The sequence below is a fragment of the Callithrix jacchus genome, chromosome 5, assembly GCF_049354715.1.
Source record: "Callithrix jacchus isolate 240 chromosome 5, calJac240_pri, whole genome shotgun sequence".
NCBI classification, from domain to species: Eukaryota; Metazoa; Chordata; class Mammalia; order Primates; family Cebidae; genus Callithrix; species Callithrix jacchus.
The window spans coordinates 109,979,147-109,993,465 of record NC_133506.1 but is presented as its reverse complement, the minus strand read 5'-3'; the positions used below and the strand labels follow the sequence as shown (position 1 = coordinate 109,993,465).

At 39.3% G+C, this 14,319-nt stretch overlaps 1 protein-coding gene across 3 annotated transcripts in view; it reads left to right on the top strand.

Annotated features, from left to right (window-relative positions):
* The window catches only part of ANKFN1 (ankyrin repeat and fibronectin type III domain containing 1), a 451,946-nt gene that overhangs the window by 272,096 nt on the left and 165,531 nt on the right, over positions 1 to 14,319 (top strand). For all 3 annotated transcript variants that reach the window (XM_035301147.3, XM_035301146.3, XM_035301145.3), the window contains exons 4-5: positions 7,684 to 7,885; positions 10,746 to 10,956. In XM_035301147.3, coding sequence (XP_035157038.3) covers positions 7,700 to 7,885; positions 10,746 to 10,956 — 397 coding nt within the window. In that variant the 5' untranslated portion in view covers positions 7,684 to 7,699. The remainder of the gene's footprint in view (positions 1 to 7,683; positions 7,886 to 10,745; positions 10,957 to 14,319) is intronic.

Sequence of the window (14,319 nt, the reverse complement as noted above, 5' to 3'; positions counted from 1 at the left end):
AATTTAAAAGTCTTTGTGTAGCAAGTCCAACATTTGGACTTCTTCAGGAATGATTTCTATTGATTGCTTTATTTGCTGGGCATGGGACATAATGTTTGTTTCTTTGCATGCCTCACACATAATTTTCTTGAAAACTAAGCATTTTGTTAATGATGTAGCAACTCTGGAAATTAGATTACCCCTCCTCCCCAGTGCTCATTGTTGTTTAATAATTTTTCAGAATTAAATTTTTAAAGTCTGTATCTTTTGTTATATATGGCCACTGAAGTCACTACTTGGTTAACTTAGTGGTGAGTTAGTGATTAAACAGAGATTTCCTTAGATGCCTAGAACTAAGCATCCTAGTTTTTGTTGAAGAACTCCGCATGTGTATATTGGGGCACACCTTCCATACTTAGCTAGGCAGCTGAAACTATCATCTTAGTCTTTACATCCAGCATGCAGAGCCATGAAGTCAGAGAGAGATGAGATCTTAGGGTCTTCTCAGGTCTTCTAAGCATACTCTCAGCCCTGTAGTTTCTTAGATTCTCAGGAAAATGACAGCTTTTCAAAGCCCTCTATGGACATCTAATTCCCCATCTAACATAGTTAAACTATTGTTAAACAATTGCTAATATTTGTTTTTGAAAAAAGGAAACCCAGAAGAAAAGGCTATTAGCCCTTGGTGAGCTCTAAGTCAGAGCAAATAAAGATTAGCCTTCTGAGTAGGGTTTTCTAGGGAACCTTCACACCGGTCAAATAATGACAGTTCTCTGGAAGTGGTGTTTAAAAGGAGCTACAACCCTATATTGCCCCCTTTCGGTTGCTAACAAGCTACTGTTTTATTGTTGTTGTTATTGTTGTTGTTTGTTTGCTTTTTAGTTTTACTTCGAGTTCTGGGACACATGTGCAGAACATGCAGGTTTGTTACACAGGTATACATGTGCCATGGTGGTTTGCTGCACCTATCAACCTGTCATCTAGGTTTTAAGCCCTAAATACATTAGGTATTTGTCTTAATGCTTTCCCTCCCCTTGGCCCTCATCCCTTGACAGACCCCAGCATGTGATGCTCCCCTCCCTGTGTCCATGTGTTCTCATTGTTCAACCCCACTTATGAGTGAGAACATGCGGTTTTTGGTTTTCTATTCCTGTGTTAGTTTGCTGAGATGATGGGTTCCAGCTTAATTCATGTCCCTGCAAAGGACACAAACTCATCCTTTTTAATGGCTGCATAGTATTCTGTGGTGTATGTGTGTCATATTTTCTTTATCCAGCCTATTATTGTTGGGCATTTGGGTTGGTTCCAAGTCTTTGCTATTGTAAATAGTCCCACAACAAACATACCTGTGCATGTTTCTTTATTATAGAATGACTTCTAATTCTTTGGGTATATACCCAGTAATGGGATTGCTGGGTCAAATAGTATTTCTGATTCTAGATCCTTGAGGAATTGCCACACTTCTTCCATAATGATTGAACTAATTTACACTCCCACCAACAGTGTAAAAGTGTTTCTATTTCTCCACATCCTCTCCAGCATCTGTTGTTTTGGGACTTTTTAATAATCACTATCCTAAATGGTGTGAGATGGTATCTCATGGTGGTTTTGATTTGCATTTTTCTCATAACCAGTGATGAGCTTTTTTTCATATGTTTGTTGGCCACATGTCTTCTTTTGAGACATGTCTGTTCATATCCTTTACCCATTTTTGATGGGTTTTTTTTTTTCTTGTAAAATTGTTTAAGTCCCTTGTAGATTCTGGATATTAGACCTTTGTCAGATGGGTAAATTGTGAAAATATTCTCCCATTCTGTAGGTTGCCTGTTCACTCTGATGATAGTTTCTTTTTCTGTGCAGAAGCTCGTTAGTTTGGTTAGCTCCCATTTGCCAATTTTGGCTTTTGTTGCAACTACTTTTTGTGCTTTAGTCATGAAGTCTTTGCCCATGCCTATGTCCTGAATGGTACTGCCTGGGTTTTCTTCTAGGGTTTTTATGGTTTTGGGTTTTACATTTAAGTCTTTAATCCATCTTGAGTTAATTTTTGTATAAGATGTAAGGAAGGGGTCCATTTTCTGTTTTCTGCATATGGCTAGCCAGTTTTTCCAACACTATTTATTAAATAGGGAATTCTTTCCACATTGCTTGTTTTTGTCAGGTTTGTTGAAGATCAGATAGTTGTAGATGTGTGGTGTTATTTCTGAGGTTTCTGTTCTGTTTCATTGGTCTATATATCTGTTTGGGTACCAGTACCAGGCTGCTTTGGTTACTGTAGCCTTGTAATATAGTTTGATGTCAGGTAGCATGATGCCTCCAGCTACATTATTTTTGCTTAGGATTGTCTTGGCTATATGGGCTTTTTTTTGGTTCCATATGAAATTTAAAGTAGTTTTTTTCTAATCCTGTGAAGAAAGTCAATGGTAGCTTGATGGTGCAGGCCATGAATGTAAACTGTTGGTTTCTAAGACTGCCACAGAGCTGGAGAAGATGGAAATAGGGAAAGTTAAAATGCCACAAAGCTTGCTGTTCTTAGTAAATTCAGCCACTTTTCTTTAAAGACACCCTGGACTGCTGCAAGTCTTTGGTTAATTTCCTAGATCCTGAAAAAGTTAATTTTTGCAATTTTTGCAAGAATTTTCACTGCTTTTATGGAGAAAAGGACTTTTGGAGGTCCTTTCTCTGCCATTCCCATTGACATACTATTTTTTTTATTTTTAATCTTTATGTGAACCGCTTATTTAGGTGTACCATTTGTAAATCACTTTTTAGGAATTTCAGTTGGAGAGTCTTTGTATTTTATTAGGAAAAGTCAACTTTTGAATATATTGTGTGCACAGATATAGTCAACCTATTGTTTAGGTTTTAATTCTAGAATTTGGCAGGCCCAAATGAAATACTGATATTGTTACCTACAATTAGTGTGACTTTGGGCCCCTTATTTAAATTCCCTGAGTTTATTTTACCATTTATGAAAAGGCAATATTAGGACATGAACTTTATGACTTCATTTTACATTTTCTATTTATTATGTTTTCTTATTTTTTAATTTTTAAATTATTTTTAGATTAATCTTTATTCCATCCTTACTTCTAGTAGTCTGAAGTTTCTACTTCCTATTTCTGTTTTATTATAGGTTACTATAAACAAACATACTGAAGGCTCTACTTGAGTACATAAAATTAATTTCAAGACATTATTTAAGACAAGCAATAAAACTATTTAAATGAATATTATAGGCCGGGCCCAGTGGTTCACACCTGTAATCCCAGCACTTTGAGAAACCAAGGAGGGCAGATCATGAGGTCAGGAGATCGAGACCATCCTGGCTAACATGGTGAAACCCAATCTCTACTAAAAATACAAAACCTTAGCTGGATGTGTTGGTAGACACCTGTAGTCCCAGCTACTCAGGAGGCTGAGGCAGGAGAATCGCTTAAACCCAGGAGGCAGAGGTTGCAGTGAGCCGAGATCACACCATTGCACTCCAGCCTGGGCAACAGAGTGAGACTCAGTCTCAAAAAAAAAAAAATGTTATTATATACTTTGGTGTCTCTATTTTGAGAAAAAGACTTAGGGTAATAATTGCTACTATTTATTGAGTGCATATAGGTACCTTTCACTTGTTGATTAATCTTTACAACTCTAGAACAAAGAGTTTTGATAAATGTCTTTTGATAGATGATGAAATAAACTCAGAATTTAAATAAAATTCCCAAAGTCACATAGATTGTAGGTAACAATATCGGGATTACAACTGGGTCTGCCAAATTCCAAAACTAAAGCTACACTGATTTTCAAATGCTTGTCTCTTTCCATGAGGGTAAAAACTTAAGAGCACAATTAGTTGGGAGGGGCACGCATATTTATAGTAACAAATAACAGAAAGTTTTCTTTCTCACCCTGTTAGCTAAAAAAATTTTAAATATAGAGGAGAAAAAGAAAACAAAGTGATAGATGAAAGCTAGAAGTGTGGAAACAGCTACAGAATAGCCTGGAAGGAAGGGACAGCTGGGGAAGGATGAGAAGGAAGTCAGAGACAGAGAAAGTCAACCTATGTTGACTGAAGGGAACAGATGGGAGATGAGCAAAGACAAAAGGGGCCATGTGGGTAGATGTCATCAGATAGAAGGCAAGTAGCTGGAATTTAATCAATAGACAAGAATTTATTTACTGGACTTCTGAGCACTGTGGGAGATACAAAAGAATGTAGAGTTATTTTGGGAATAATAATGATGCAGGGAAGACAGATGGCTTGAACTTGGGCATTAATGCTAAAGTAAAAAGCTAGAGACAGAAGGCAGAAAGAAAGAAGTTAAGGCAATCCCCATGTGAGCCAGCTTTCATATGAATCTGGAATTTTTGTGGGAATGGAAAAACTAAGTTAGAAAAAAAACCCTATATTTGCTATTGAATCAAAGGTAAAGAATTTGTAGATGGAAGAAAAAAGATGCCAAATCACCTACCCTTTCCATTTCTACCTTTGAGAAGGTTATTAGAGATTTATTAAAAACATACTCACACAGGCATATACATTACAGACAATGCTATGCATCATCCTCCCAAGTGTAAATATGTCCATTTAGCCAAAACTGGGTAGGGCCTCATGAACATCACTAAGACTGACTAAGTAGGACCACCTTAAAAGGATCTAGGAAGTCTTTTTGTCTTGAAGGAAGTTACAGACAAAACTTAAAAGGTGCCTCAGCAAAAGGAAAAAAGAAAAAAACTATCATCAGAATGAACAGACAACCTACAGAATGGGAGAAAATGTTTGCAATCTATGCATCTGAGAAAGGTCTAACATCCAGCATCTACAAGAAATTTAAGCAAATTTACAAGAAAAAACTACAACCCCATTAAAGAGTGGGCAAAGGACATGAACAATCACTTCTCAAAAGAAAATATACATGTGGCCAATAAATATATTTTTAAAAGCTCAACATCACTGATCATTAGAGAAATCAAAATCACATCCACAGTGAGATACCATCTCACACCAGTCTGAATGGCTATGATTAAAAAATCAAAAAACAACAGATACTAGTGAGGTTGTGGAGAAAACAAAACACTTTTACACTGTTGTTGGGAGTGTTAATTAGTTCGATGATTGTGGAAGACAGTGTGGTGATTCCTCAGATACATACAGGGAGAAATACCACTTGACCCAGCAATCCCAATACTGGGTATACACCAGAGGAATATAAACAATTCTATTATAAAGATACATGCATGCATATGTTCACTGTAACACTCACTATTCACAATAGCAAAGACATGGAATCAACCTAAATGACCATCAGTGATAGACTGGATAAAGAACATATGGTATATATACACCATGGAATACTATGCAGCCATAAAAGGAAATGAAATCATATCCTTTTCAGGGACATAGATGGAGCTGGAAGCCATTATCCCTAGCAAACTAATACAGAACATAAAACCAAATATTAACGGCCTCACTTATAAGTGGGATCTGAATGATGAGAACACGCGGACACACGGTGAGGAACAAGATGCACAGGGTCCTGTCAGAGGGTGTGGGCTGGGAGGAGGGAGAGCATCAGGAAGAATAGCTATGTATGCTGGACTTAATACCCAGGTAAAGGGATAATCTGTGCAGCTAACCACCATAGCACACATTTACCTATACAAACCTACACATCCTGTGCATGTATCCATAAACTTAAAAGCTGGAAATCACACACACAAAAAAAATGCTTGAGGACATTTAACAACATAACGAAGATGAATCTCCATTTCTTTTTTTTTTTTTTTTTTTTTTTTTGAGACGGAGTTTCGCTCTTGTTACCCAGGCTGGAGTGCAATGGCGCGACCTCGGCTCACCGCAACCTCCGCCTCCTGGGTTCAGGCAATTCTCCTGCCTCAGCCTCCCGGGTAGCTGGGATTACAGGCACACGCCACCATGCCCAGCTAAATTTTTGTATTTTTAGCAGAGACGGGGTTTCACCATGTTGACCAGGATGGTCTCGATCTCTTGATCTCGTGATCCACCCGCCTCGGCCTCCCAAAGTGCTGGGGTTACAGGCGTGAGCCACTGCGCCCGGCCGAATCTCCATTTCTTGAAGTGAAAGTGAATCAGTGTTAGTTTGTGCTGGCAGACATGGAGCCCAGTTCAAAGCCATGAGGTTGAAATTAACTTTTTGGGTAGTGCTCTGGCATATTAAATAGACTTTCATGTGTGCACTTATATATTCTAATTATCTATTGAATGCCAACTACAACAAAAATATTAGCTACTATGAGTCTTCCTATATACTAAACTCCTAGATATTTAACATGATGGGGATCCCAACTACACTGATTTGTGTATATTTATAAATTATATAAATGTACTAAATCATCACAAATACCCCCAAATGTGTATACTTATTATGTACCAATTTTAAAAATTAAGTTTAAAATATTTGAGGGAAAGTGGAGAGAAGGCAGAGGCATTCTCCAGAGAGCCCTGGGCCCAGTGCATCAGAGGCTGTAGCAGGGAGACAGTTTGTACATAATTACCTTGGCTAGTTATTTCACTCATTCCTTTGTTCATCCAATACACATGCACGTGCCAGGCAGCCACGGCCTTGATAGCATCAAAATTTCAAGAGCAAAACCCAAAGTAACTGTGGATGGCTTTTGAATGGCCTGGCTGGTCTGGAAACTGACTTCAGGTGTGACATTGGTGGGGACCTCATTAGAGATTTCTGAAACACCAGTCAAGTACTAACTGAAGAATGCCAGTAGTGAGTGCCCTGATGGACCCCATCCAGGATATCTGGAGTGCTCAGGGATGGGCCTATGGGTATAAATTCCCCAAGATTCTGGGGACTGGGATAGTTCACCAAGCCTCGGATGGACAGACGCAACTTAACTGCTACCTCGAGAGAAGGAGGCTATGCAGAAGTTAATTTGTGTCTGTCCAGCTGAGACAGAGCTACACTTTCTTATATACCCAACAGAGGCTAGCATCTAGGGGGATTAAGTTAAAAAGTCCCAATTATACATACCCACGAGGAACTTAACAGACCCCCTAGATGACAGAGAGACACTTCCTCACTTGGGATAGAAATGTAAAGACTTGAGTAGAGGTTCAATCATATATATGTCTGTATGTAAATGAATATGTTTATTTAGTAAATGGAAGTTGTCGTTTTATTCCTGCCACCAATCTGCTCTGTGGCCATGAATAAGCTACTTCCTTGCCCTGGGTTTCAGCTTTCTCATTTAAAACACAAAAGACCGGGCGTGGTGGCTCACGCCTGTAATCCCACCACTATGGGAGGCTGAGACAGGTGGATCACCTGAGGTCAGGAGTTCAAGACCAGCCTGACTAATATGGTGAAACCCTGTCTCTACTAAAAATACAAAAATTAGCTGGATGTGGTGGCAGCACCTTTTGGCCCAGCTACTCAGCAGACTGAGACAGGAGAATCGCTTGAACCCAGGAGGTGGAGGTTGTAGTGAACCAAGACTCTGCCACTGCACTCAAGCCTGGGTAACAGAGAGAGACTGCATCTCAAAAAATAATAATAAAAATAAATAAAACAGAAAAAGTTGGGTCTGATGATTTCTAAGGTCCCTACCAGCTATCACATTGTATTCAGATTCCAGATACTGACTGGAGATTATAAAATTATGTGTCAACTTATAATTTTGTGGTGTATAAGATATAACATCAGACTTTCCTCTTCTTAGGAACTGTCGTGTGAAAATGACCCAACAAATGCAAAGTTTACATCTCTGTCAGTCAAAAAAGCATAGTGCTCCCTCATCTCCCAACGCAGCCAAACGCCTATACAGGAACCTCTCCGAGAAACTGAAGGGGAGCCACTCTTCTTTTGATGAGGCCTATTTTAGGACAAGAACTGATCGGCTAAGTCTCAGGAAGACCTCAGTGGTAATAGAACTGTTTTTATTCTCGTGTCAGTTTGATTTGTTTGGTTATGCTTGGGTTTAAGGATATTCTGAGATGATTCACATTTACTTCAGAAGTGGATGCTCGTAATTTTATAAATGCTAGAATAGAGTCAGATAAAGCAGTAACTGTACATATTTATGTTGTTAGAGAATATCTGAGTGATTGTAAGCTGTTTCACTTTCTTCTTGTTTGTTTTTCTTTTCCCTTAATTTTTATTTCCCTACTACGCACACACACACACACACACACACACACACACAAAACTTCAAAAAATAGCAGCTTGACAAAGATGAAGTGTCAGGTTGAATGGGCTTTCTGAGAATTCCAGTGTTCATTCAAATAATAATATTACTATTATTACTTATTTCAAATGTATACCACACATTCTTTCCAAAGCATTCAAAATAGAATCCAAAGAATGCACCTGTATTATATAATAGATGAGAGAGAGAGAAGGAAGGAAAGTAAAGGAAAAATGTTAAAAAAAAAAAAAAAACTAGAAAAAGTATTGGGTATAAGAATAAAAATGGATACATGAAAAAACCCATGCAAATATAGTACCTATACCTGAAAATTATCATTGCATTCATCTCTGAGTTCCCAGGAAGTCAAAGCAGGAAAAGAAGCACAGTTGGTTTTAGCATCCCATCTGCTGATAACTAAAAATGTCTCCAAAATGAATATTCGCCTGTTGCTCAGTGCTCTGGACCTTGTAGATGTCATAGTGAGTTATGTAATAGAGAATGGCATAAAGAGTGGAACTGATGATGTTACAGACATGCTCATATAATAGTTTCTTAGAATGGCCCTCAGTAAAAGCTGAGAGCATAATATTAACATGCTCAGCAAGAGTATTTTTGCAGGGAGTAGTGGCACCATTTGTTTGCTCTTAAAACAGAAATGAGTCCTAGCCTTTCCAGATCGAAGCATGCCAAAGTTTGCCAACAAAAGCTTGGAGGAGGAAATGACTTAAGAGTGAGAGTAAATATGGCACATGAGAAATTAGGAATGCTAGGAGTCAAAAACAAATACACAACTGTGGACAGGGTAACATTTTAACTTTGAACTCATTTGTTTTCTAATGTGTTTTCTCATTTCAACCTCATCTTTTGGGAGGACTTGGCTGTGGGTAAATTGTGGCCCAAGCATCAGAGGCTCTTCAGTTTAGCAGATTGTGGATAAAACACTTTACTGTTTGGCAGATTGTCTTGCAGCAAAGAAAACTGCATACCAAAATAGCTTTATTCCCTGGGTCCCCGTTGTCGAAACAACCATTTGCATAATAGCTTTGTATTTTCCTCAGATTTCAATTTTGTGTTAGGTACTCAGCTAAAGCTGACTTACAGCCTTTGATAGGAAGAATTGATTTTTAATGAAACTAAAAATAAAACCTGACCACCTGAACATTTGGTCACTGGAGATCTTCCATATGTTAATCAGGTGACCCCTATGCAGGTCAAAAACAGTGGTATTTCAACTCTTTTAAAGACCAAGCAACTCTTGGCAAAGATACCAGATACATGTGTAAATAATGCATGTGTTGGTCTTCTCCTGTGTGCTAAGAAACATTTGCCTAAAAGAATTCGGGAGCTCTTCTCCTTTGTTTACTATTAATCCTCTGAAAGAACTTTTCAAAGGGACCATATTTTCTTAAGGTATTTTTTCCATAAGTGAACTGTATTATTCAACTCTGGTTTCAAGAGGCACAAAACCAATTTGCCATCCAGCCACTGAAACCCTCCCTGAACACTACCACTTGAACTCCTCACCTCGGCGCTCAGAATCCATCATCCTGCAGGCAGCATGGAGCTAGGAGATATTTGAAAAGAAGGAAGTAACATGTAACATGTATATTTTAGGGAGATTATTCTTGCGTTAGAGCAAGAGCTAGGGGAGACCAAGACTAGCAGCAGACAGGTCATTGCCATGATCCAGATGAGGGATGACAATGTAGAAGCCTGGGGATGGAGAGGGAGGCGATGCGTTTGAGGAAAACAGAGAACGTACACTCTCAATCCAAGCTAGCCATAACTAATACTACCCGTGCTAACACTATCTATGCCAGCATTTCTCAAACTGTGTTCTGTAGAATACTATTCCAGGAGTAGTCAAAGCAAAAACACCTGTTAAAATTATTAGAGACACTGAGAAAACCTACAGGAAAATAATGGGGTAACTTGGTTTAATCTAATGTTTATCACATTGATTTGACCACATGCTATTTTCTTCATAGAACATCTCTTAATGACTTTTTTTTTGAGATGGATTCTCCCTCTGTTGCCCAGGCTAGAGTTCAATGGTGTGATCTCAGCTACTGTAACCTCCACCCCCTGGGTTCAAGTGATTCTCCTGCCTCAGCCTCCAGAGTACCTGGGATTACAGGCACCCACCACCACACTCGGCTAATTTTTGTGTTTTTAGTAGAGATGGGGTTTTGCTATGTTGGCTAGGCTGGTTTTGAACTCCTCACCTCAAGTGATCTGCTTACGTCGACCTCTCAAAGTTCTGGGATTACAAGCATGAGCCACCATACCCAGCCAAATGAATTATTAGAGTATTTTTCAGAAGACTGGTTTGAGAAAAGCTGAGTTTTGCACTTACCTACAGCCTACCCGGGCTACCCTGTATTGTCTCAGTGCATCTATTCAATGTCCATTAGAAATGAGGGAGGGGAAGTCCAACAGAGCGTTTACTTTGGAAACCTTGGGATAAATTGTAGTTATACCACTTATAAGTGGACATGCTGTCCCTGAAACAGTCTCTAAACGTCAAACTAGCTAAGCTACAAAGACCCACTGGTTTAAGAAATTCTGCTAATCTACTTTTGCTATTCTCCTAGAATTTCCAGGGCAATGAAGCCATGTTTGAGGCAGTCGAACAGCAGGACATGGATGCTGTGCAGATCCTCCTGTATCAGTACACACCAGAAGAACTAGACCTCAACACACCTAACAGCGAGGGCTTGACACCCCTGGATATTGCCATCATGACCAACAATGTGCCCATTGCAAGGATTCTTCTGAGAACAGGGGCCCGAGAAAGTCCACACTGTAAGTAACCTAAGAATAAACAAACGCACTATTAAAGTCAGACTCCAGTCTTATGCCACCAAAGTAGCCACTGCTGATTTTCAGAGCAGGCATGGTTGACTAAGCATCGGCCCTGATATCCTTTGGATGTTTTCATGGACTTTCATGCAGACATTGACAGCATTTATCAGTCTAAGCATCAAGTGCTTTCTAAATAGAATATGCTGAATGGTATTGAAAAGGAACTCCCAAAGAACTTCTTTCTAGGAATTTTATCATAAGCTTTAATGTAAGATACTCCAAGTGAGGATATGGAATAGGAGTTATACATAGAAGAATGAGAATTTGCATGTTTCTGTTTTGTATTCACAATCAACGTGGTGGTTTCATTTATTCATTCATTCATTCAACAAACACTGAGTGTGGGGCACTGTTCTAGGTGCCAGGAATGTAACAGCAAACAAGACAAAAATCCCTATTCTCATAGAACTTATATGCTTGTTGATAAGACTTCCAATAAGCAAATAAATAGATAAAATACGAACTGGAATAGTGATAAATGCTATGAAGAAAATAAAATGGATAAGTGGCTAGAGATTGACAGGGAAGGGACTATCTTAAATATAGTTGGTACCCACTGACCAATCTCTCACAATCCTCACCCCCTCTGTCTTTGGTAACCACTGTACTTTCTGCTTCCATGATATCAACTTTTTATAAAATTCCACATATAAGTGAGGTATCGCCGTGTGTGTCTTTCTTTGCTTGGCTTATACAACATTTTCTTTAGTCGTCTGTTCATAGACACTTAAGTTGATTTCACATCTTAGCTATTGTGAATAGTGCCTCAATAAACATGAGGATGCATATATCTGTTCAACATACTGATTTAATTTCCCCTGGATATGTACCCCGTAGTGGGATTGCTGCATCATATAGTAGTTCTCTTTTTAGTTTTGACAATTGGGAAGGTGGAATGTCTGGTGTGTACTGCACAGTAAGGTGATCATGGAATGGTTAACAGTTAGGTATTGTATATTACAAAGTAGCTAGAAGAGAGGCTACTGAAGTTTTGAGGTTCTCACCACAAAGGAATGATAAATACACGAGGTGATGGATACACTAAATACCCTAATTTAATGATTATATAACATATATCTATATGAAAATATCAAATTGGACACCATAAATATGGGCAGTTACAATATGTCAATTAAAAATGAATACATAAATAGGGTTGAGCAAGAAAAGCCTCTCTGATGTGGTGATATTTGAGTTGAATTCTAGATGATATAAAGGAATGGGTGATGAGAAGATGTGGGGGTCAAATTCTCAGCAGAGTGAATGGCAAATATTAAGATGCTAAGGCAGGCAGGAATAAGACTGACATATTGGAAGAATTAAAAAGTCATTGTGGCCAAAGCAAAGTAGCAAGAGGGAGAATGTCGGTTGAGGGAGAAAGTCACGGGGATCAGATTATGCAGGACCCTGAGGCCATGGTCAGCGTTCAACTTTAATTGTAGAGTACGATGGGAAGGCAGTGGAGCAGTCTAGGAAGGCACATGAACTATTCTGCTTTACATTAGAAGATCACTGCAGTGCTCTATGGAAAAGAGACAGTGTGCGGCAATTGTGATATTGAGAAGACCAGTTACAAGGCCATTTTAGTGGCCCAGGAGACGGACTAGATGCTGGGACTAACATCACAGTGATGTTGAGTAGTGGCAGAATTCTGGATAATTTCTAACAGCTTTATTGAGATACAATTCACATACCATAAAATTTACCCATTTGAAGTATACAATTCAGTGGTTTTTGGTATACGCACAAGAGTTGTGTGCCATTACCACTGTCGATTTTAGAGTTTCATTACCGTGAAAGGAACCCCATACCCTCTATTGTCACTCTCCAACCTCTCCAACTCTTCTCAGCCCTTGATAACCACTAATCTACCTTCTGTTTCTTTCTTTTTTTTTTTTTTTTTTTTTTTGAGACGGAGTTTTGCTCTTGTTACCCAGGCTGGAGTGCAATGGCATGATCTCGGCTCACCGCAACCTCCGCCTCCTGGGTTCAGGCAATTCTCCTGCCTCAGCCTCCCGAGTAGCTGGGATTACAGGCACACGCCACCATGCCCAGCTAATTTTTTGTATCTTTAGTAGAGACGGGGTTTCACCATTTCGACCAGGATGGTCTCAATCTCTTGACCTTGTGATCCACCCGCCTCGGCCTCCCAAAGTGCTGGGATTACAGGCCTGAGCCTCTACCTTCCATTTCTATTGATTTGCCTATTCTAGACATTTCAGGTAATAGAATTACATAAAAGATAGTCTTCTGTGACTGGCTTCTTTCTGGATGTATTATGAAGTAGAACTGATAGTACTTGGGGAAGAAAGCCGCACTGGGGTCAATGGCAGGCCCCACCCAGGAGTGGGTGGGATACTGTCATGCAGCACTCACCCTGTGTCAGGTACTTTTCTGAGCGCTTTCCATGTATTGACTTCTTTAATCCTCGCAGCAACATTATGAAGTAGGCACTCACATTCCCCTTAGTGAAAACTCTCTAACCCAATGACCACAATGGCTGTGAGCCACTGTTTTTATGTTTCCTAAAAGAAAAAAGTAAACTCATCAAACTGTTAGTTTCACTAATACTGATTCACTTACTTCCAAGTGGCAAGACCCAGAAGGCTGAAAGAGAAGCGAGCAAATATATAATTAGAGGTCACATCTCTGCTCCTACATTTCATAAACCACCACCACCCAAAGACTAGGTACAGAAGCAGATCCTTGTATCAGAAAATTCCTTATTTTAAAAATGCTAAGCTCACCACATCCATGTCAGAGACAGTGAAGATCTGGGTTCAGTGGGATTTGAGCTCTTCCAAAGAGCTCTATAGTCAAAGTGCCACTCCTTTTTAGTAGAACTGGAGGATTCGCAAGGATGTTAAATGAGGATGGAAGAAATGGAAATGGCAACTTTCCTGCCTTCTGATTTATTCTGCAAAAACATCTGTCCCAAAGATTCAGTGAGAGAAGGGTGGAGAGAGAATCAGAGGGTCTGAACATGGAGAATGCAGACTGGGCCCCATTCTACAGGAACAAGGAGACCATTCATCCAGAAGTTGCCATGGCCATCCTGCACTGGGCTGGTTGAAACATTAGTCCTTCTTACTTACCTGAGACACTACAAAGAACTCTGCATTTTCTGTGAAAACAGTAAGACTCCCAACCTCCCAAAGCCCTCTGTGCATAATCAAACCTCTATAAAAGAACTCAAGTACTAAGTATCTAGTTAAACTAAAAGCAAATTTGTTCAAGAGAGCCCTGGTTTTCCTCCTCATTCTCTCTGGGATGATAACCATGTTACCATCACAAAGTTGTAAA